Below are 25,176 nucleotides of genomic sequence, written 5' to 3' on the forward strand. Positions count from 1 at the left end.
TTTTACCTCCCTAACATGCCCTGATATTACATTTACCCAGTCAATATCGGAGTAATTGAAATCACTCATTATTATTGTGTTCCCCAGTTTGTTAGCCTCCCTAATTTCTGATAACATTTCTATATCTGTCTGTTCATCTTGGCCAGGTGTTTGTGTGCACTAACTGTGCATTAAGGACTTAATGCCCTTTAGTAAAAGGGCCCCCTTAGTGACTTATTTGAAAAGGAAAAATTCCTATTCAAGGCCTTAGAAAATGTCTATATTGAAAAACATAAGGCCAATAATGTTCCTTATAGGGACTTTCTGACACAGCTCACACACAGTGAATGACCTCAGAACAGTGGCGTACCAAGGGGGGGGGGCGGTGGGGGCGGCCCGCCCGGGGTGTCAGTGGGTGGGGGGTGCTCTGTTGCTGACTGCAGTCAGCCCTCATCTCCTCTCCATCCTGTGCCTTTAAAAAAAATCTGAAAAGTAGCATGGCAGGCAGCGCTTCGCGTCTGCCCTGCCTGCTTGTAAAAGAAAGCGCCGGCAAACCTCGTCCACATCATGACGTCGCGTCGGGTCTTCCCTCACTGGGTCCCGCCCTCACGGGGGGCGGGACCCAGTGAGGGAAGACCCGACGCGACGTCGCGACGTGACGTCGACGAGGAGATTTGCCGCTTTCTTTTACATGCAGGCAGGGCAGACACGAAACGCTGCCTGCCATGCTGCTTTTCAGATTTTTTTTAAAAGCCCCGGATGGAGGCAGGAGACGAGGGCTGTCGTCGAAGGTGGTAGGTGGGTCGAGTTGGGAGGGGGGGCTTAGATGGGCAAGGAGGGTTTCAGATGGGAGAAGGGGACTTGAGAGGGGGGCCTCAGATGGGAGAAGGGGACATGGGGAGGGGGGGTCTCAGATGGGAGAAGAGGGGAGAAGGGGACTGGGCTGGGGAGAAGGGGGTGGGGGGTCTCAGATGGGAGAAGAGGACGTGGGGAGGGGGGTCTCAGATGGGAGAAGGAGACATGGGGAGGGGGGTCTCAGATGGGAGAAGAGGGGAGAAGGGGACTGGGCGTCTCAGATGGGAGAAGGGGACGTAGGGAGGGGGTCTCAGATGGGAGAAGAGGGGAGAAGGGGACTGGGCTGGGGAGAAGGGGGTGGGGGTCTCAGATGGGAGAAGGGGACGTGGGGAGGGGGAACTCGATGGGAGAAGGGGACTGGGGTGGGGAGGGGGTCTCATGGGAGAAGAGGGGAGAAGGGGACTGAGGTGGGGAGGGGGATCTCAGATGGGAGGAGAAGGGGACGTGTGGGGAAGGGGCCATGCGAGAAAATGGGAGCCATGCCTGGGGCTGGTGGGAAAATGGGTCTGGGGCTGAAATGGGGTCCCTAATGCAAGGCATGTGGATGAAGGGGGCTGGAACTGGGGGCTGAAAAGGGGCAGAGGCTGAAGCTGGGGGGACTGGGGGCTGAAAAGGGGACAGGGAGAAGTGGCTGGGGCTGAAGCTCTGGACTGGTGAGAGAAAAGGGCTGGGGCTGAAACTGCGGACTGGTGGGATAGTGGGGCTGAAAAGGGGGAGCAAGTGGGAGATGTGGGCTGGGGCTAGAACTAGGGGCAGGTGGGATAAGAGGGCTGGAACAGGGGACTGAAAAAAGGGGCAGAGAGAGAGGGGACAGACGATGGATGGATGGGGGGGAGAGGGAGGGCAGACCCTGGATGGATGGGGGGAGAGGGGAGGGCAGACCCTTAATGGATGGGGGGAGGGGGTGAGGGAGGACAGACCTTGGATGGATGGGGGGGAGAGAGGGAGGGCAGAAAGTGAATAGAAGGGGAGAGAGAGGGCAGACAGTGAATGGAAGGGGCAGGGAGAGAGGGCAGACATTGGATGGAGGGGACAGCAGAGAGGGCAGACACTGGATGGCAGAGAAAGAACGAAGACAGATGCTGGATGGAAGGAAGACAGTGAAAAGAAGATGAGGAAAGCAGAAACCAGAGACAACAAACTGTAAATAAAATATATATATATATATTTTTGCTTTAGGATAAAGTAGTATTGTAGCTGTGTTAATAAATGTTTATAATAGAACATGTAAATAAGGTAATCTTTTTATTGGACTAATTTTAATACATTTTGACTAACGTTCGGAGAACAAAACCCCCTTCCTCAGGTCAGGTTAGGACACTGTAACACACTATACTGTATTGACCTGAGGAAGAAGGTTTTGGCCTCTGACAGCTAAATGTATTAGTCCAATAAAATGGTATTTTATTTTCTATTTTTGTTTTATTTCTATTTGTTAATTTGTAAAGTGGTGATTGGTATTTGTTAGTTTTTTTTTCCAAATTTACATCTGCTGCCTTTATATTTTGCACAGTACTAGGGGACATTTTCTGTTTCTGTGGTGTTGCATTGCATGCAGAGTCTGGCATCTTGGGGGTTCAGCTTAATTTTTGCCTAAATAGAAAGTTTATGATTACTTGTTCTATAGTGGATTAGGGCAGGGGCGTATCTGGACTCGGGCGGTAGAGGGGGCCAGAGCCAGAGGGAGGGGGCACATTTTAGCCCCCCCCCTGGCGCCACCGATCCCCCCCCCCCATTTCCGGACCCCCCCCTCGCCACCAATGACACCCTCCCCCGCTGCTGTCACTTACCTTTGCTGGCAGGGGACCCCAACCCCCCGCCAGCCGAGGTCCTCTCTTCCATGCAGGCTGCGCCGCTGCAAGTTGCAACGCTTCCTGTTCTTCTGAGTCTGACGTCCTGCACGTACAACGCGCAGGACGTCAGACTGAATTCCAAATTCTGAGTCTGACGTTCTGCACGTTGTACGTGCAGGACGTCAGACTCAGAAGAACAGGAAGTGTTGCAACTTGCATCCTGCACGGAAGAGAGGACTTCAGCTGGCGGGGGCTTGGGGTCCCCCGCCAGCAAAGATCGGCGACGGGTTGGTGGCGGGCGGGAGGGAGGGGGAGGTGGAGAGGGTCTGTGGTAGGGGGGTCCAGGGCGAAATCTGCGGGGGCCCAGGCCCCTGTGGCCCCACGCAGATACGCCCCTGGATTAGGGTGTATCTTTGTTTGTGAAAAAGACATGACTTTCAGTTGGCATTGACTGTGCAGGATTGACGATCTGTACTATCTGTCTGGTTTCGTTTTACAATAGGTGAATTGATGTTCTAGTGCTCACTGTAGTGTTTAAGATTTCTTTTTCCATGTGTGACTCATAGAAATGACTGCTTATGGTATGGTAGAATTGCTCTATAGGTCCTGAGTGTTTTGTATTCTTGGTATGGCTAGTACTGGATTTTGGAGGGGGGTGTTAAAAAATGACCGGCCCCGGGTGTCAACTACCCTAGGTACGCCACTGCCTCAGAACATTTCATCCTGTAAAGTATCTGCTGTTTCACACTGCATACTCAAACTTTTAGAACATCGTTGCTAGTGCTGTGACAGATTTATCTAAGAAACACTGCTGATGTGATAAGCTGAGGTTCTTATAGTGAAATTTACACTATGTTGTACTTTCTTTATGCAATGGAAGGGTTTGTATTAAATATAACACATGTTTTATTAAGTTTTTATTCTGTATCTCCTCAGGTCAATGGAGTCAATACAAACCTGCCATTCAGTTACAGTGATAAACTAAGAGCTTTCAGAAGTGGACTTCATGTATATATTACCACCAGTTCTGGTATCACAGTAACATCTGAATGGAACAGCTATGCTCGGCTTATACTTCCAAATACCTATGCTAATGCAGTCTCAGGGCTCTGTGGTAACAACAATAAAAATCAAACAGATGATATGATCATGAAGGATGGCATCCTAACAGCTGATGCAACTCAGTTTGGGGACAGTTGGAAAGTTGGGGGTGTCCCAGGATGTGAGAAAGTCTGCCCCCCTGAGATCTGTCCACCTTGCTCCGAGGCAGAGAAATCAGTGTACAGGAATGAGACATTATGCGGCAAGATCATTGATGTTAACGGACCATTCAGTCAGTGCCACACCACCATAGACCCAACTCCCTTCTTCAATGACTGTGTTTTTGACTCATGTCAGCTCAAGGGTCGCAAGTTTGTTCTATGTGATGCCATTGCCTCATATGTAAGTCAGTGTCAAACCAAAGGCATCCAGATCCAGGAGTGGAGAACCCCGTCATTCTGCAGTAAGTTTCTTACGTATCTGATTAGTCCTCATAAGACGCTGGACAGAATGCAATACTAGTCACCTTTAAGTGTAATATGGTGCACAGTAGACTCACTGCTTTGAGGTCTTTCATTGCTAACACTACATTTGCAATGTGATAACACTGCACCAATATATCACAAGGTGAAATGGTCCATGGGTTGATGCTTCTGCAATAATACTGACACATACTGTAACAGAAGAACAGGCCTTGGGGAGGAACAGTATATTTGTGAGGTTAGATGAGTACTGATGAATGAGTAGCAGGTAGGGTTTTATTTGTGAGGAGGGGAAGATGACATCCTTTCTGATGGGATGGTTACTGTATAGATTGATTTACTGACCCCTGTTTCTCAGGGGCCAATGCTCAAAAATTCACAGTAAATGGAACTGTACCATGAATCTAGCACAGAAAAATTGCCATGGCATGCTCAAAATAATGAGCATTCAAATTCATGCCATGTTACAATTGCAGCAATAATAAAAAAGAAATTCATAGTGATAATTTGTTAGAGATTATGTGGCTATTATTCACAGTAAGTAATGCATTTACAAGCAAGCAATGTAACTTGTTTATTCTTATATTTTCAATCCTTATATGAACTAAATCTGGCCATTTAACTCATTAAATTGCCAAATTTTATACATTTAGGGTCTCTTTTATCAAGCCGCGTGGCAATCCTGATGAAGCCCATTCAAAGTGAATAGGCTTTGTCAGCATTGCCATATCAGTGGTCGCTAGTGCTGAAACAGGCTAAGTGAATCAGGAGACAAAAGGCCAAATTGGTTCCAAAGCAATGCAACTTTATTGCTAGCAATGAACAGCACTGAGTTCTCTCAGGATACTGTGTGTCACAAATCATCTGACACTTACATTTATACTTCCCTGCTGGGCCTGCGCATTAGGCCCCTTATACATCACAGTGGACATGCGCAGTAAACATTTGTAGTTCTTACAGTACATACACACGTCATAATACTGAAATTATACTGGCAAGGGAAACGAAACTTAGCATCTTGTTCTACACACACACAATGCTCCTTTCTAGCAGAGGAGATAAGGTTCGTTAGGCTCAGAGATGCAGGGTGGGGGTGGCAACACCCTCCAAGGCCATCTATTCATGTGACGCCTACGTGCAGGCTGGTCTTTGTGTGCAAGCCTTATATTTCAGAAAAGGCACAGAAGGAGAGAAAATATATTTCACAGAAAAAACAAAGTTAATGGCTGCCATGCTACAAGTTACAGCTTCTTTTAGCTAAGCACAATAGATTGTCCTTTACAGCAAAATCTAACTCTAGTATAAACTGCAGCAAAACAGTAACTTATTTCAGTGTTCCAGCACATTTACACAATACAGCCTCTATGCATGGATCACGAGACTGCGCTGGCAGAGCCAGCTGCCTTCCCTACAACCCTAAATTGCTGACTACTACTGTACAAGTTGTTATCTAGCTGCTGGTTAACAGATACATACTACTAGTAAAAGTCCAAACTGCATAGGTTTAGGTCTTAGTCTAGGCTCATTATATGAAAGCTGAGGTTTTGGTACAAAGCAAAGGTGCAAGTGTGAATGCAAAGTCCAAATAGAAAATCCTGTTAGTGCAAAAGTCCACAAAAGTCCATAGGTAGTATGCACAGAGCTTGAGGTTGTCCTGCCAGGCTAGTGATGGGTGCAGGCCGAGTACAGTAATTGCTTGTCCACTCCTACAGTGCGGCTTGACAAAAGTGACCCATAATAAGGGGCTGGTTTTGGGAAGGAGCAAAGGCGGAGCTGGCAGTTATCTGTTTAGCAAAGATATCCAGCCACTAAAGTTATCCATTTCTGCTGAATAGCAGGCCTAAATCAAATTGATAGTTGCTGGTGAGGTCACTGCTTGTACATATATTTATTGGACATGCTGAATATAATTATTAAGTTCAGCGCTGAGGCCAGCATTTAACTTAAATAATGGCTGCCCTTGATTAAAATCAAGCTCTGTACTTTTAGAAGGCTAAAGAATGTTTTGTGATACAGATTTCCAAAATCTAATTAGGTCTGGATAGCTTCAGACGTTCATTAGCCTTATGAAGATATCAGCATAGCCCAACTGAACAATTTTTTAAAGTTTTCTTTGTAGTAATTTAACTTTACATATTTCCTTCTGTGTCTTGTACACTGTGGTCAATGTGTTTTAATGGAAATTGTACATCCAGTGTAAATAAAGCTTTAAAACAGGCCAATAACCAAAATGATAACTTACTGCAGTATTCTATTTCTTCCTCTTTTTTTCAGATGTCCCTTGTCCCAAGAACAGTCACTACAAGCTCTGTGGGCCTGGCTGTCCCACTACCTGCCTTGGCTTCTCCTCTCCAGCTGGATGTGATGCTTCTTGTACAGAGGGCTGTGCCTGTGACAATGGATATATCCTGAGTGGTGATGAATGTGTTCCCATCAAAGACTGTGGCTGTACCTTTAAAGGATCATACTACAGAAAAGGGGATGTCTTCTATCCGGATGGCCTTTGTGAACAGCGGTGCACGTGTGCAGATGATGGCCTCATTGAGTGCCAAACATTCTCTTGTGGTACCAATGAGGAGTGCAAAGTGGTAGACGGAGTGCAGGGATGCCACCCTGTGGGTGTTGGAAAATGTGTAGCAGCTGGAGATCCCCACTATGGTTCATTTGATGGGCGCCTTTTTGACTTCCAGGGTACTTGCCGATATGTTCTAGTGGAAGCCCCTTGCAAAGGCCAGGGTCAGGAGAATTTCTCCGTAGAAGTGGAGAATGAGCCCTTAGGAACTGGTAATGTTGCAGTTATCAGGAGACTTTTTGTGTCCACTCATACAAACTCAGTTATCCTTGAAAGAGGAATAGAAGAGACAGTCCTGGTAAGTAATATTTTAATTTAAGATGCAATTGCATTGCTGTTGGCTTGATAATAGTTTGTTTTTCTGCATTAGTTTTGATTCATTGATTTCAGACAACAGTGATGGGTTTAGTTTTCTAATTGTGATCCTTATTCTGTTAGTAGGGTGCTTGTTTCACTCTGCAGAGATTAGTGAATACAAATAAAAGGGGTCCTGGTGAGTGGATGAAGGCAATAGCCTCAAGACAACCATCCAAGTTTTACACTCTTTGCAAAAACTCAGTCCAAACAGAGATATTTCTTTTTCTTAAAAAAGCATAGACACGATATACAAGAAGTTCCAGTGTATGATTGTTTATTTATTTGGATTTGTATACTTGTTTACTTTGTTTACTTGATTATATTCTTTGAAAATTTAATAAATACATTTGAACTAAAAAAAAAAATCACCTTTATTGGTGCACTCCCCAAAAAACGTAACCACATATAATAGAGGCAGACAAAAGAAAGAGGTTAAAGCAAAAATATCCCAATCATAAGTTATCAAAAAATTCAAAATATTTAGAAGATATTTCTTCTCTCAGTCCAAAGGTATCTTCTTCTCTCTAAGTGGTGCAGCCTAGCAGCTACTCTCCTAGTCATTGGCCCAGTCTCTTGCTAGACTAATTCCCACCATCAATTCTTCTTCTCTTGTACTATTTGACTTTTTCACCTACGCTCTTTGGGTCATTGAGAAGGCATCCAGCTTCCTCGTTGTTCTGAAAGATGCTCAAAATAACAGGATGCATCCACAATAGTACGCTCTTTGACAGTTCTCCACAATTTCTATTATTCATAAGCACATGGACAAGGTGTCTCTATATCACTGCACCTGGACTCTTCCAAAACTGTACTGCAAGGGCAAAAGGATTCAAAACGCTCAATATTTCCCTCCTGGTTCATGATGCACTAGGTTCTGTCACACTTAGTCTAAACTACAAAAAAAAAAAAATCCTCAGACAATCTGAACTCTTGAAATTCTTAGGGATGCACCCTGGCTGGGTTCTTCCAGACTTCTCCCTGACAAAAATTTCTTTATCTACATGGACATTAAGGACCAAATTCTATAAATGGCGCTGAAAAAACCCCATACAAAGTTCTATTCTATAAATGGCACTCAAAGTTATGCACCATTTACTGAATAGCGCTTAACGCCCGGGCCTGCACCTAACTTTAGGCATGAGGACTTATACCAATTAAACCTTGGTGTAAATCCTTGCACCTAAATTAGGTGTGGATCCCCTTTATTCTACAACAGCATACATAAATTGCGGGAATGCCCCTGATCCACCCATGACTGTCCCATGGTTGCACCCCTTTTTTGGAGATACGCATAGAATTTATGCATGGATCCTGATGCATAAATATGTGCATGTAAATGTAATTTAATCCCAATTAGCACCAATAATTGATTATTAGGGCCCAATTATTGGCACTAATTGGCTCATTCAATTAAATTGCACATTTAAATTAGACAAATGCCCAAATTTATACATGCAATTGGGGTTAAACTTACAGACTCCTGGGATCTGCGATACTTTTAAACTTCTGATTAGGCCTGGTCAGCCTGGGAGGTCCCCTTCTTTTGTTCCAGGTTTACCCAGCCCTGGAGAAAAAGAAGTTCCCTCCAGCTTGTTTGCAGCAAGCTCCATTTAGCTTCAAATCCAGGGCATTTTATAATTCTCTCCAAAATTCACAGGAAGGAATGGAATAGAGAATAAAATAGATGTCATAATGTCTCTATATTGGTAAGACCACACCTTGAATATTATGTACATTTCTGGTCACCATATCTCTAAAAAGATATAGCTGAACTAGAAAAGGTACAGAGAAAGGGAACCAAAATAAAATGAGTGAAGGGAAAATAAGAATGCAGCTAGTTCAACATAGTGCCATTCAATCCAGTTTCATGGAGATGAATCAAGAGAAGCAGGTGATCCATTACATCAAAGTGGCACTGAGATTGAGTTGAATTAATAAAATGATTTTTTTCTTGTGTTCAAATGAATAATAATGTCATTCTGCACCCCAACAAGAGCTGTTTCTGTAGCATGACCTTCCCGAACTGGACAGGCTGGGGTGAAATTTGTTGTATGAGTTCCAAAATCTTGTGAGTTGTTGATTGACCACTTTCTCAGTGAGCTTTGCTAAAAAGGGGAGATTGGCAATAGGTAGAAAATTCTGTGGGAGAGATGAATCAAAACTCATCTTTGTTAGAAGTGGCTTAAATACTGATATTCTCCATTGGGAGGGTACTGTCCCTAAGATAAGACTTAAATTAACAAGACCTATAATTATGGGTGACAAGGAGGACCAACAGTTTTTCAGTATCCAAGAGGGGCACTATCCAAAAGAGAGCCAGCAGGCCTTATATAAAATATTTTTTCCTAGTCTAAAGTGGGATAACAGAGAACAATTTTCAAAAGAACTATGGTCACTGCAATTTCCTATTTGGTTGGAAGAATACATTGGAATGGTTTTGAAGATTTTTTTGATTGTTTCAAGATTTTTGGAGCGCCAATGACAAGATAAGTGCACTTTAAAAAAAAAAAACAACTTCAGCACCTAAGTGGTGCTAGAGTAACCATATAAATGGGATGACATAAAACACAGTCCTATCTTTATCTTGCAACCCATGGCTGGTTAAGTTCTGAATATCGACTTTACTGGCCATGTGTTAGTTGGTGCTGTATAAACAGTGGGGGGGGGGGGGGGGGGGGGGGGCAATGTTCAGCCAGTGGTGGTGAGCATTTTGCTGATTACTGCTGGCATTATTTCTGGATATTCATTGCTGTGGCATTGAACATCTGGTTTATGCAGCGCTGGCTAACACACGGCCAGTTGTCGATATTCAGAATTTAACCAGCCATGGATTAAGTGCTACTGAAAATTAGTGGCTAGCCCGAACAAAAGATTTAAGTAGTCAGTGGCCATTTCTGGTTAAATCATGTTGAATATCGACCAGATAATATTCAATGCTGATGCCCAGACATGGTCCAGCATTGAATATCTGGGAATAATGCTGGCAGTAGTCACCAAAATGCTTACCACTGCTGGATGAATATTGACCCCTATATTTTTTACAATACTACCACTAAACTACAGCTTCAAGGCTTGATTTTGCCAATCAAGAACTTAAGCTGTACTCTCTCATTTGTTAGTAATTAAGAATACTGTCTCTTGTAACTGGAATAGCTTCTTGTCATGCCAAGTGCTGTCAAGAATTCTTCTAAGTTGACCTCTTTCCAATGTGTCCATCAGCCTAGAAACAGAGCAGTTGCTGGGCCATCACCTCTCATTAAGAAAGAGTATGTACTTCCTACTTGTTCACCTATTTGAGAGGACTGCAGGAGGACCATGATTTCAGGTGATTTTATCTGGACTACACTCAGTTCTGCTCTGTTTACAACGTAGCTCATTAAGCCCTTCCACAATAGTCCAGAATCCACTCATGGACTCCATGGCAGAGAAAGGTTCTCTGGCTAACAATTCAGAAAGCAAAAAAAGAATATATTGCAGCCCATCCTTGTGGAAGTTAATTCCATTGCACATGAAATTCTCCATTTTAGGAAGGTGACTGTGAAGGGACAAACTTGTCTGCAGTTAGGGAATGTTTGACCCTTAAGGCTCCCAGTCTTCCCAAAAGATAATTAACTCTTGCAGAGAATGAAAAATGAGTACTCTTTGCAAGACTGCCATGTCAGCCACTCTGCAGTAGTGCTGCAGAGAAGTGTGACTGCAAACCTGTGGCTCTGCCTAGAAGTAATCCAGATCAGAGAAAATGGAGGATGCAACAAAACCAAGACTGCAATCTGCAGCTGGTGTCTATTCCCTTGATACTCAAAATTATTTAACTGTCCAGGAACGGCTCCTGTGATCAGTAAACAGACCAGAAGCTGCACAGTCTGACTGATACTCAGCACTATTTAAGTGGCCAGGAATGGGTCCTGGCCTGTTAAATAGCATTTAACCAGCTAACAGCTAATACTGAGTGGGAGATAGCCAGTTATGTCCTCAGAATATCTGAGGTTAATGCATATTGGCTAACCAGCTATATCACCCTATATAGCCAGCTATCCGTGAATATTCAAGTGCTGGCTGCCTACATAGCAGTCCTATCTGTGTCTGATAAAAAATTAACTGGCCAGTGCTGAATATTCACTTAATTGGTTAAGTTTGAGCCAGGCAAAAAACAACCCCTGGATATTCAATGCTGCTCACGTGAAGTGGCCCGGCATTGAATATCCATGGTCAGCACCGATTGTGGCACTTATGCGGGCTGCCTGCTGGCAGCTAAATATTAGGCCCAGTGTGTCTGTAACCATCTGCTGGAGACAGAGAAATACTGAACATTTTAAGGTGCACAGTGCCCTTAAGGGGCAAATCACACAGATCTGATGGTCAACAGACTTAACCCACAATCTACTGATTCTGGACTGGTCTGGTATGGATGCTATGGAAAATAACATTTCTGAGCAGAACTCTGCCATGCAGTAATAGGGAATCAGCTGCATCCATTCAGAAATTTAAATCTGAACTGAAAACATTGCTGTTTATTGAGTCATGTGGGTGTGGATGAGGCTGGTTGGAGGTGAGCTTAGATCTCACAGTTCCCCTTACTTTTCATCCTCCCAACTTTCCTATTAAATATTGTATTTTTCCTTTTTCCCTTATCTGATGCTATCCTTGCTCTCTTCTTCCTTACTCCATTAGATTGTAAGCCACTTAGACATTTACTTGATGAGCAGGATAGAAAATTCTAATAAACTTGAAATTTGAAACTCAAAATGAGATGTGAAATTAACTACAAAATTTTACAGGGGAGACCTAGGAAGAAGATTTAAGTCTTACCTGCCTCTAGATCTAGGTAGTGCTCTGCTTGGTGCATTGGGGCTATGGATAAGAATACAAAACCCAGGACCCATAAGAACAGTAAAAAAAAAAAATCTAGGTCTAAATGCATCATAGGGTCTCCATCACTGGAGAATTTTAGGAATAAGTTAGAAAGATGTCTCTCCAGGAAGTTATAGGTAAAATAAATCCTTGAAATAGATGGATTATTAAAGAGACAGCTCAAAATTAATTGCAGGCTTCTCTCTATCTGAGCTTTTTGTGCAATAACTTGTTATATGCAATTGAATAAAAGATTAACTCACCTAGGCAGATACTGCCATCTGTGGATGTCTGCCACTGAAGATAACTTTATCCAGATAATTGTGTGACAGACTTTCAGACTGACCAGATATAACTATGTATGTCTTTAGCCTGATAGTGCCCAATATCGGCACTGTCCTGCTAAAGAATGAGCACATCCAGGAAATGCCCACAGCTCCACCTCATTTTGTACAGGTAAATGTTATGGTGGAAGCGGAGGGATGCTTTTAATCTTGCAGATTTGTCTGACTAATATAACGCTGGGCTATATGGTTGCCTAGTGCCTGATTGTAGTGGTGGGGGACCACTAGATTCATTGGTTATTGGGTGCAGGACTGGGACTGGTTTAGACAGAAGGCCAAATAATCAGCTTTTCACACAGTGATTAGCTCAGGCACTAACAGGAAGGGTAACATTAAAAAAAAAAAAAAAAACATACTGGCATATCCCTCTCTCTCAACCTCCCGAACGCAATCCTATATAGACTGGGTCCCCTTCCCTCCCCAACCTGACTCGACCCGACCTCCCTATCCAAAATTAACAGATTTCCCTGGTAGTCCAGTGCCCACCTATCCACCTACCCACCCACACTCACACACTCGCATTTCCCTGGTAGTTTAGTGGCCCACCCATTCCCTCCTTTCCCCCTGACCCAACACCCTTTCCTCAAATTAAAAAAACAATCCCTGGTGTCTAGTGGCACCCACCCAGTCTCCCAAACCCTACCCCAGCCCAACTGAGCCCACCCGGCCGTACCTTATAGGAGAGGCAGATCAATTCCCACGTGCTTCTGCCTCTGGCACCACCACTTGAAAAATGCCCTTTTCTGGCAGTAGGCCCTGCATGGTGCATCCTCAGGATGACCCACGCAGGGCTAGGCACCACCATTTTTCAAGATGGCGTCACCAAAGGCAGGAGTGAGTAGATGGACTCAGGTGGGCTGGAGGAGAGATCAGAGATAGGAATGTGCCACTAGACACCAGGAATTTAATTTTTTTATTTGAGGAAAGGGGTTTGGGTATGAGCGGAGGGAGGAGCCATGAGACCACCAGGGAAATGTAAATGTGGGTGGGAGGCCACTAGATTACCAGAGCTACTTGACCACCTGGAGTACTATGCAGGTATCTGGGGCAGGGTGGTCAGGTTGGGGGGCATAGAGGGGGTGCCGGTAGACACCCACTCCTCTGAACCAATCTTTCTACACTGCTGCAGATCCTAGTGTTATTTTTCCTGTCATAGTTGCACAGTCAAAACGTTTTTTTAATTTTGCATGCAGCAGGACAGCAAATGCAACACATTTGCATTCATTTGAATGCAATTGTGATAAAGGTTTCCTGCTGCTACCAGTTTATCGACTGATTATCATAGGCACTCCTAGTTTCTCTCTGCTTCTGTCCCCTTTTTTGAAATCAGAATGTTCACTGGTCATATTAAACTCTTCCTACCACTGAGGTCAAACAGGAGTTATTATTTTATTGATTACGGTAGAGGCACTGTGGATCTGATCAAGCAACCCTATGCCAGATTCTCAGGTACCCTACACTAAATTTAGGAGTTAGCTGGACAAATCTTTTCAATATTGTTCTGTTAGTGGAAGAGCAGGGAATTAAGCACATGGAGAGAAAAATGACAGTTATCTCACAAAGTAGTGCAATGAGGTCTATCTTTCTGGGGTCCTTATCCGTTGTTAACTAATCAGTACTGGGTTCAGTTCAGTGGGACTAACAGAGTAATGGCAAAAGAGAAATGTCTCAATTTAGAAAGACTTATGTAGCTGGCACTGATGCCTGTTGCTTAAGTCTTTATTATTATTATTTTTTTAATTTTTCCCAGTTACATGTGTAACAGGACACCACAATGCACCTTATTTGCAGTAACAAGAGAACCATTCTGGGTCTCTGCTCTAGAGTAATGCCATTCAAATTAATAAAGGGTGATTCAGTCTGGGAAAGCTCATAAAAACGGAATTATTTCTGCTGTATTAACATATGAATTTTCATTCTATGTGCAGATTAATGGAGAAAAATACAATTTACCAGTATATCTTGAGAGAGGAAGGATTTTCATCAACAGAGAAGGGACCAATATAATTCTGTCATCCAAATGTGGCTTCACAGTACTTTATGACCGTGTGTACTATGTAGAGGTCACAATCCTGAGCACCTTCAAGAATGAAACGCGGGGGCTCTGCGGCAACTACAATGATGATATGAATGATGACTTTACCAAACGGGACGGCAGCATCACCCAAAATCCAGATGAGTTTGGTGAAGACTGGAAAGTGGATGGCAGTGGTGTTGAATGTGGCGATTGTGGTGATAAATGCCCACGCTGTGACCCAGCCAAAGAGCATGAATATGCCTCTGAAACCACCTGTGGCCTGATCAGAGCTCCTGAGGGTCCATTCAAGAACTGTCATACGCAAGTCAGCCCTGAACCTTACTTCAGTCACTGTGTGTTTGACATGTGTGCCATGAATGGTTCCGGAGACATTCTGTGTCAGAGCCTGCAGGCCTACACCACTGCATGCCAAGCTGAAGGAGCAAGCATCAGCATATGGAGACAGCCGTCTTTCTGTCGTAAGTTGCACAAGGAATCTAGTTCTTAACAAATCATTTCCCAGTTCAAGTACTATATCCAGCAAACCTTTCTTTGGTTAAATTGATCTGTATTTGGAAAGATTGATTTGACTATGCATGACCCAGTGTTATCATCAGCTCAGATTTTTGCCATTTTCAACTGAATTGTAACCCAAGTAGAAAAGGATAATGTTGATAGTCCCTTAAGGTGCTGATGCACTAAACTACCATAATCCTGACTAATAAGTGTTCACCATCATGAATATATTGTGGTAGATAGCACTGCAAAATGTTAACCACTTACTTTGCCAAGGAATATTTACTTTTTTTGTATGAATACATTTTGCACATTTGAACACACAATATTAGTTGTAACTGCACTAATAATAACGAGCTATTTAGCATTCTTTTACATCTTATTACTTTATGTAGCATAGATTTTGTGTTAAACTTTATTCAGTCTATGTACACATCTTAACAGCACTGTTAGCATCTGTTAACTATCTGCATTACTGTTAATGAAGTTTAGTATATTTGAAACATCTACATGATTAAAGTACTTTCAGCTCAAGTTGATTCAGGCTTTTCTAACCAACCATGGTTTTCTAAAAGATTTCTGGTGGTTTAAGAAGCTGTCTCATTTAATTTTATTTGAAAAACATATATACCACCATACCTTTAGGCATGTGCCTCTTATTTGGCAGCTTGATACCTAGCAGTTGTACCACATGACTACCACCAGGGATCAGAGGCACCATTTTAATACTGGGCTGTTGTTGAACTATGAGTGTTTGGGGATTGCTTCTGCTCCATGTTAAACATTGAGAAAATCCTCCTAAGAGCCACAGATATAGGCACCACCTTTTCAAAATGATCAGGGGTGCCAAACACAATATAAATTACCCCTCTCTGCACATAGTAAGGGAGTTTTCTCAATATTGGGGGTGCTCAGCACCCAATGGCACTCCCAGAAGAGTTTAAGGGGAGGGAGAGTATTCCTGTTATGTCATGATAGGAAGGGGGGTCCATGGTAGGATCTGGTAGGTGTATCCATGCCATCAGCAGTGGTGATGGCACATGGTAACTTACCTGTAAGGTACTGTCCACACTCATATCCCAACCTTCTCTCATAGCCTAATAGTTAAAGCTGTAGGCTGAGATATAGAAAATCCAGGTTCATATCGCATTGACACTGCTCCTTGTGATGTTAGACATTACCTCATGTTCAAAATTAGATTATAAACTTCTGGGGACAGAAAGATATATATTGTACCTGAATGTAATTCACCTTGAATGCCTGAGAAAGGTGTGAGCTCAATTCAAATTCCTTTCCCTTTCTTGCCCCCTACTGGAGTAAGCAGTTCCCCCACAAATTATCATGTGGTGTTGTGGCTGTGTGGTTATTGTTACTGTGCTCTAATTCATATGGTAACTGCTTACCACACTTTAGTAAACAAGTCATCCCACCCACTTGAATTTTAGGACAAGGAAAAGACATTTGATACTACCTTACTTTTCACCTATGACTTTTTAAAAATAATTTCTTTTGGTATTTATATAGCACTGTCTATCAGTGTACTTTACAAAAAATTACATACAGATACAAGTAATAACCTGCCCTAAAGATCATAGGGCCCAATAATCATCCCACAGATAAGTGGCTAGCAAGCCTCTTCCAGCACAGGCCAAAATAACCCTGGATATTCAATGCCGGGGCATACCTGGCTCTCAGCATTGAATATCTGGGTATGACTGCTAACCCTGAAGTTAATTGAGCACCAGCCGATATTTAGAGTAGTGCCTTGTTAACTCGCTACATAAAGTTAGGACAGCTTTTTTTCTGTCCTAACTTTATTTGATTATTTAGTTGGTTAGCAGGCTGAATATTGCCGCTAATCTGCCACTCCACCTAAGGCCTGCCCCTAACCTAGCCTGTTAGAGGATGGCCAGTTAGTGAGGATATTCAGCGGCACTAACCGGTTAAGTGCTGCTGAATATCCCCGGATAGCCCCAGGGACATTTCCTGGCCATTTAAATCGCTCTGAATATCTACTCCTTAGAATTTAATTAGGCACCAGAGGTAGGTTTGACTTATGCCCCACAGGTGTTAAAATGTATGCTAGCAGTACAGCAGTAATAAAATAATGTGCTTTGTGTGAATTTTTGTGTTCAGCTCTACACATCTTTTTCTTCTATTCCAGCTATCAACTGTTCTCTCAACAATCACTATGAGCTGTGCACACGCACCTGTGATTTCACCTGTGCTGGCATTAACGGTCTCTCCACCTGTACTGGTCAGTGCTTTGAAGGCTGTGAATGTAACCCTGGATATTTCTGGGATGGGGAAAGCTGTGTGACTGAGAAGCATTGTGGCTGTGTGGATTCGGATGGAAGGTATCTAAAGGTGAGTCCGAAGTTACCTATATTTTGAGGCAGCAGAGTCACCATCCATTATGAACACTCTGCAAAAGCCATTATCCATTTGTTACTTGCCACTTATACTATTGCTGTAGTGAAAAAAAAAAAAGATAATTCAGTGGGAGACCTCTGAGAGATCTCCCACTGAATTATCTTTTTTTTCGCTACAGTCTATTCATACTGCAGCTGCAAGACTTATCTTTTCTAGTGTCAGCACATCCCTATAACTCTTCTTGCTGAATTGCTACATTCCTTGTCATCAAGCAGATGAAGCCACTACGTATGGGTTGTGTCCATCAACCAGCAGGGGGAGATAGCACTCAACTTTTCACAGTGCCTCATGGCCAGCCAGCTCCACTGCCTCTTCAGTATTCTCTATCTCCCCAAGCAGGGTGGCTGCAGCTTCTTCGAGCTCCATCAAAAATCTGCCTGGGGGTGGCTCCTGGCTTGCCAGTTGTTAGCCGGGGTGTTAGAGGCTATAGCAGCTTCACTTTGAAGGCACATAGGTTAGCCCTTTCCCTGCCTTACCCATGCCCCCGTGGATGTGGACATATTAGCTTGCTTTTCCCTGTCCTTTCCCACTCAGTGGATGCAGGCACATTGGTTTGCCTTTCCCTGCCTTTCCCACTCATCTGAGCCTCCGGAGTTCTTATTACCTCTGCTTTGCTCACAGCGTTAAAAAAAAAAAAAATGGAACAGAGGTTTTCCTTTGATTCTTCTATGGGACCGGAGCTGTGATACTTGGTCTGGTGAGGTAAGAGTGTTTTCTAATTCCTCCGGGGTGGGCCCGCGATCGGGACGTTTTTGTCGCGAAACCGCCATTTTGAATTTTCCCACTGTTTTCGGCGATGGCTGCAGAGAATGTAAAGCGCTGTTCCCAGTGTGGCAAGTGCAAATCAGCAGCGGGGCTCTGTAAATCATGCTGTACAGGTGTAAGAGCCGGCCCGAGCATGGCGAGCGATGATTCTTCCCGCTCAGAGCTGGCAGCGGATGCCATTTTGAATTCTCTGCATGGCGTGGCCTCCTGAGCCCGGGGGGGGGGGGGGGACCTCGAATTGAGGCTATTCAGGGAGCCGCTAGCCGCGGACGGGATCTGGGTGCCCAGGGTGAGTTTTTCTCCCCTGATTTTGTGTTATTATTGCATAAAGCATACATGCTGAAAAGAGCTCTCCCTCAAGGGTCATCTGAGGCCCCTTCTATTGTCCCCCCTGGTGGATTCTGGCCTGGGACTGCCCGCTGAGGCTATTTTCCCTGATAATTGGCATAAAGAAAAGCGTAGAAGGGCTAATTCCCCTTCAGATTGTGGTGCACCTCCTTCCCCCCCCCCCCCCCCCCCCCGTGGTCAGGCTGTAAGGATTTGGAGAGTTCTGGCAGGCCTTCGTGGTCTGAGGAGCCGGAGTCAGGTGAAGAATTACCACAGGATCTGGATGATCCCTCCGCGGTGAGGATTTTCCACCGTGATGAGCTGCCAGCGCTTATTTCAGATGCCCTACAGGTCCTTTCTATTGAAGAGCCTGACAGTGGCACGGCCTCCTCTGTGAATCCTAGGATGGCTAGTACCAAAAAGCCTGCTCGAGCCTTTCCTTTGCATGACTCCATCCAAGAGCTTATTTCCGCTCAGTGGGCTGACCCCGAGGGCCCTATGAAAGTTTCCAGGGCTATGGGGCAATTATACCCTCTGCATGAGGAGCATTTGGCTCGCTTTGCAATGCCTAAAGTAGATGCCCTAGTCACTGCAGTGACAAAGAGAACTACCCTCCCTGTGGAAGGAGGAGTTGCCCTGAAGGATATACAAGACTGTAGGCTGGAAGCAGCACTTAAACGGTCCTTTGAAATTACAGGTCTTACTGTTCGGGCGTCTGCATGCAGTTGTTATGCTGCTAGAGCCTGCCTGGTGTGGTTGCAACAGGCAGTGGAACAGCCCGGAGATGGAGCGGAGCCCTTCTCAGATGTGGCTCCGCGGCTGGAGTCGGCCTTGTCCTTTTTGGCTGGTGCCCTTTATGATATTGTCAGAGCTTCGGCTAAACAAATGGCAGTAGCAGTGGCGGCTCGCCGTCTTATTTGGCTATGACATTGGGCAGCGGACATGGCCTCTAAGCAAAGGTTGGTGAAGTTGCCCTTTCAAGGTCTTCTCCTATTTGGTGAGGTGAGGAGTTGGAAAAAAAAATTGTTAAAGGCCTGGGAGATCCTAAACCCCAGCGCTTGCCCGAAGATAGGCCGAGGCCTTCCTCCAAGGGCCAGGCGGTCCACTCCTCTTATAGACCTCGCTTCCGTGAAGCTAGAAGGTACCGCCCGGGGCGTTCTGCTGGGTTCACTTCTCATGCCCGTTTTTCAGCAGAGGAACTCCTTTCGCTCGGACAAGCGTTCCGCAGCCACCGGCTCTAGGCCTGGAGTTCAGGGGCGACCCTTTCAATGATGGTGCGCCGGCCCCCTCCTCGCTTCCTGTCATCGGAAGACGTCTTTCCCTCTTTGCCGAGGAGTGGGCCAATATTTCCTCAGATCAGTGGGTTCTGGACCTGATCAGAGATGGCTAAAGAATAGAATTCAACGCCCCAGTAAGAGACGTGTTTGTGGAGTCCCGATGCGGTTCTGCCGCCAAACGGGCGGCGGTAGAGGAGACTTTGCAAGGTCTGATTCAGTTAGGGGCCGTGTCCCCGGTACCTCCCGCCGAACATGACTACGGCCGATACTCCATCTACTTTGTGGTGCCGCGAAAAGGTGGGTCTTTTCGCCCTATTCTGCACTTAAAAAAATTAAACAAGTCCCTGAGAGTGCAGCATTTCCACATGGAAACCCTGCGCTCCGTCATTGCTGCGGTACAACCAGGAGAGTTTCTCACGTCTCTAGACCTGAAAGAAGCTTACTTGCACATACCAATTTGGCCCCCGCACCAGAAGTTTCTGAGGTTTGCGGTGTTGGGAAAACATTTCCAGTTCCAGGCCTTGCCTTTTGGCCTCGCCACAGCTCCCCGAACCTTTTCGAAGGTAATGGTGGTAGTAGCTGCTTTGCTCAGGCGAGAAGGTATCAGGGTTCACCCGTACCTAGACAACTGGCTCATCAGAGCAGACTCTGTAACAGAGAGGTATCAAGCTACAGCCAGAGTGGTCTCAGTACTTCAATCTCTAGGCTGGGTCATCAATATGGCCAAAAGTCACCTGACCCCCTCGCAATCTCTAGAATATTTGGGGGCCAGGTTCGACACAGACTCGGGCTATGTATACCTACCCGAGCTAAGGTGGTGCAAGCTTCAGTCAGGTCCGTCTGCTCCTGGGATCGATGACAGCCACATTGGAAGTGGTGCCCTGGGCGAGAGCGCACCTGAGACCTCTACAGTATTCCCTACTTCAAAGATGGTCTCCAGTTTCTCAGGATTATCAATGCAGACTTTCTTGGCTTCCTGCGGCCCGACTCAGCATGGAGTGGTGGCTCTCAGACAGCATGCTGCGGCGAGGAATGCCGCTGTCGCTCCCTGATTGGTGTCTAGTAGTGACAGATGCCAGCCTGAAAGGCTGGGGCGCACATTGCAAGGGGAAGCATGCCCAGGGTCTATGGACACCTGAGGAGTCGGAGTGGTCCATCAACCGCCTGGAGTTGAAAGCGGTGTTTCAGGCACTTCTGGCCTTTCAAGTGACCCTGGAAGGATTGGCTGTCAGAGTGATGTCGGACAACATGACAGCAGTGGCCTACATAAATCGACAAGGCGGCACTCAGTGCAGAGCACTGGCCGTGCAGGCTGAACAGATTTGCCACTGGGCCGAGCTGCATCGTCAGTTTCTATCGGCAGCTCACATTGCAGGTCAGAGCAACTTGCAAGCTGATTATCTAAGCAGGCATCAGATCGATCCAGCAGAATCGGAACTAGCAGACGAAGTATTCCTGCAGATATGTGCCAAATGGGGCAAGCCCGTGATGGATCTTATGGCGACAAGTTCAAATGCCAAAGTCCCGTGCTTCTTCAGCAGACGGAGAGATCCTCGCTCGACAGGGTTGGATGCCTTGAATCAGCCCTGGCCTCCGGGCCTACTATATGTGTTCCCTCCGTGGCCCTTGATAGGGCGCGTGCTCCTGCGGATTCGGCTGCACCCAGGAGAAGTGGTCCTCATTGCCCCGGATTGGCCCAGGAGGCCTTGGTATGCGGACCGCCGACAGATGCTAGTGGAGGCTCCCCTTCCTTTACCTCTGGTACCGAACCTGTTGTCACAGGGCCCGGTAGCCATGGAGGACGCCTGCCGCTTTGGTCTTAAGACTATTCAAACACAGTCATTTCCACTCTCCTGCAGGATCGCAAGCGTTCCACTTCCGTGGCTTATGCCAGGATTTGGCGCCAGTTTGAGTGTTGGTGTGCTTCAAAAGCGATCACACCCATGCGGGCTCCTGTCTCGCTGATTCTGGACTTTTTGCAGGATGGTGTACAAATAGGCTTGGCCTATAATTCCCTGCGGGTGTAAGTGGCAGCGTTGGCCTCCCTTCGTGGTAAGGTTGAAGGCGTGTCTTTAGCTGCTCATCCAGATGTGGCATGGTTTGTTAGTGGGGTGCTTCGGCTCCGGCCTTCCGTGCAAGCACCCTGTCCAGCTTGAAACCTGGGGCTAGTTTTGAAGGCCCTGCAGGCTTCTCCTTTTGAGCCGCTTCAGCGAGCATCAGAGAAAGATTTGACACTAAAGGCTGTTTTTCTTGTGGCCATTACTTCGGCGAGACGGGTGTCAGAGCTCCAGGCGCTGTCCTGTAGAGACCCATTTCTGCAATTGTCAGAGTCCGGGGTCACGGTTCAGACCGTGCCTTCTTCGTGCCTAAGGTGGTTTCAGCGTTTCACCTAAACCAGCCTATTTTCTTGCCCTCCTTTGATAAGGAGGAGTTTCCAGAATCTTTTGGGCAGTTGCACCTGTTGGATGTGTGCAGGACTCTACTGCAGTATCTGCAAGTTACTATCTCTTTCAGGATCTATGATCATCTGTTTGTTTTGCTATCAGGTCCTCACAGAGGGTCTCCAGTGTCTAAAGCCACTATTGCCCGCTGGCTCAAAGAAACTATCTTTTCAGCTTATCTGCTTGCCGGCCAGTCTCCGCCTGTAGCCTTTAAGGCGCATTCTACCAGAGCGATATTTTCCTCTTGGGCTGAAACTGGAGCACTCTTTCGTCAAGAGATATGCAGTGCAGCAGCATGGGCTTCTAAGCTCTCTTTTGCCCGACATTACAGGCTGGATGTGGCTGCTAGGAGGGATGCGCGTTTTGGAGCACAAGTGCTAGCGCGTGGTGTGACCGGTTCCCACCCTATATAGGGATTGCTTTGTTACATCCCATAGGTAATGGCTTCATCTGCTTGATGACAAGGAAGGGAAAATTAGGTTCTTACCTTGGTAATTTTCTTTCCTTTAGTCATAGCAGATGAAGCCATGAGCCCTCCCTGTATGATTGTCTGTATGCTGTGAATCTGTTTCAGGTTCTGTTGTTGTTTCCTGAAGTTCCTTCCTTGGGAGAAAGTTGGAAAACAGTCTTCAGGATTCATGTTCACTTATAGGAGGATGAGTCCATTCCCTCCAGTTTATGTTTTGGAGGATGAGTTTATTCCCTCCAGGAGGTTGCGTGTATCCCCTCCAGTTATACAATAAGGAGGACGAGTTTATTCCCTCCAGGAGGATGTGTTCATTCCCTCCTTTTGAGTTCATGCCCTTGTTAAGGTGCCATCATTCGCTGTGAGGAAAGTTCGTGTTATTCCCATTGCGGTTTGCCATACTGCTTTGGAAGCTTCAAATACTGAAGAGGCATTGGAGCTGGCTGGCCATGAGGCACTGTGAAAAGTTGAGTGCTCTCTATCTCCCCGTGCTGGTTGATGGACACAACCCATACGTAATGGCTTCATCTGCTATGACTAAAGGAAAGAAAATTACCAAGGTAAGAACCTAATTTTCCCTTAGCTATCCATTCACGTCCACATGCAGTTCAACTTTCACCTACTTATCTACGAATGTATTCACTCTGGTTTCTCTTTTTTTTTTTTTATTCATTTTCTTCAATTCAACAAGTTATTACACTTGACAAGCAATACAGATAAGAAAAATTCTTTCACTCTGGTTTCTCATTACCTGTCCTCTCCTATTTCCCCCTACATGTTATCCTTCTAAACTCTGTTCATTTTCCAAGCTGCTATTGTCTGTGTCTCTTGCATCACCAATGCCAGAGTCCATGCTTTCCATCTTGAAGTACCATGGGGGTTGTTTTGATAATTTACATAGAGTGGGAAGAGAGAGGGTAATACAGTACACAAATACAAACAGCCAAAGAAAAAAGCACAGCTGGGCCTTCAAGACTGAGACAACAGGAGTCCTTTATTTCTGAAAGACCTGATACGGGTCGTGTTTTGGCGTAAAAACGCCTGCCTCAGGGATCCAAAGCATAAAAAAGGAACACTGTCAGAACAGGCTCCTTGTTATGTATATGTCTCCCAAAGTGGATATGAATGCAAACTTGTACATATTGTGATAAACACAGGACTGCCCTGGCCTGAGGAGCCTGTCAGAGGGCGCTGTCCCAGGGAAAAGTCTGGAAAATGCCCTGATCTGGTCACTAGAGGGAGCCAAAAGGGGTATGTCCATGTAATGACCTGAAGGGACAGCTAGGGGGTGCTCATGGTATAGGACCTGCCCTTCCCTGAAGAGGCCACCAGGGAGAACTCTCATAATAGGAGATAGAAAGGTGGAGAGAGTTCTGGTCCTGGACCTTTCTAGAACCAGGGGGTGGGGTCTAAAGAGGTGGGGAGGATTATTAGCCACCCTATAAGAGCATCCTCCAAGAAAAGAAAGGGGGAGAGGAACTGAGGGGGGGGGGGGGGGGGGGGACCGGGAATGGATGGAGCCTGGAGAAGAAAGTGAAGGGAGAGACCTGCTGGAGGAGACCCCTTGGAAGCTGAGAGACAAGGTTCCCTCTAAAACCCAGAAAGTACGTACCTGGCTATGGATATGGTAGTAATGGAACTGAGTATCATTTGAAGTTGACTAACAGCCGTGGGGTAGAGGACAGAACTGTAATGTTAAAGTGAGTGATGAAAGTCCTATCCAGGGGAGGAGGCTGTTTTAAACTGAGACCCAGGTCTCCCAAATAAGTGGGCTCAGTGGAGAAGAAACAAGTTGAATGTTAATCTGGAAAGAAGTTGTTCCCCACAAAACTGGAGCAGGGTGCTAATAAAGTGGATTTGCATCTGGTGTATCTAATTTGCATATTTGTGAAAGCTGAGAAACCAGGATTATATTCCCAAGGGAGGTGTCAAGGAGCACATCATGTGTATCAGAAAGGTGATCTGTTACCCAAGGATACATCAGAGAAGGATTCAAAGAAGGGATCATAAATGAGGAACAGTCACCCTGAGTGAAAGAGGAACCCCAACATTGAGACTAGGATTACAGGCTGCCATAGCAAAGACTTGCCTCTGAGCCTTTCTTAGAAGCAAAGCACTAGTGAACCCTGGCTGAGGGCCTGTGATGCTGGGCAGGAACCACAAGAGGGTCTTCAGCACATGAGAATACTCCTGGGGGATTACAATATACATAGTAAAACACCCACTTTGGGAGACATATACACAACAAGGAGCCTGTTCTGACAGTGCTCCTTTTTTTTTCTTTTTAATTCAATTTGGATCCCTTAGGCAGGCATTTTTATGCTGAAACATAAAGGAATCCTGTTCAGAAGGAATGGATCCTAAGGAGCTTAGCTGAGATTGGGTGGTAGAGCCGGTGGCAGGAGGCGGGGATAGTGCTGGGCAGATTTATACGGTCTGTGCCAGAGCCGGTGATGGGAGGCGTGGCTGGTGGTTGGGAGGCGGGGATAGTGCTGGGCAGACTTACACGGTCTGTGCCCTGAAAAGGACAGGTACAAATCAAGGTAAGGTATACACAAAAAGTAGCACATATGAGTTTATCTTGTAGGGCAGACTGGATGGACCATGCAGGTCTTTTTCTGCCGTCATTTACTATGTTACTATGTGTCAGATCTTTCAGA

At 45.6% G+C, this 25,176-nt stretch overlaps 1 protein-coding gene across 3 annotated transcripts in view; it reads left to right on the plus strand.

Moving 5' to 3' along the window:
• The window catches only part of LOC115476928 (IgGFc-binding protein-like), a 920,282-nt gene that overhangs the window by 820,469 nt on the left and 74,637 nt on the right, over positions 1–25,176 (plus strand). For all 3 annotated transcript variants that reach the window (XM_030213515.1, XM_030213514.1, XM_030213517.1), the window contains 4 exons: positions 3,564–4,131; positions 6,425–7,020; positions 14,203–14,770; positions 16,972–17,174. In XM_030213515.1, coding sequence (XP_030069375.1) covers positions 3,564–4,131; positions 6,425–7,020; positions 14,203–14,770; positions 16,972–17,174 — 1,935 coding nt within the window. The remainder of the gene's footprint in view (positions 1–3,563; positions 4,132–6,424; positions 7,021–14,202; positions 14,771–16,971; positions 17,175–25,176) is intronic.

Source organism: Microcaecilia unicolor, chromosome 8, assembly GCF_901765095.1.
Source record: "Microcaecilia unicolor chromosome 8, aMicUni1.1, whole genome shotgun sequence".
NCBI lineage: Eukaryota > Metazoa > Chordata > Amphibia > Gymnophiona > Siphonopidae > Microcaecilia > Microcaecilia unicolor.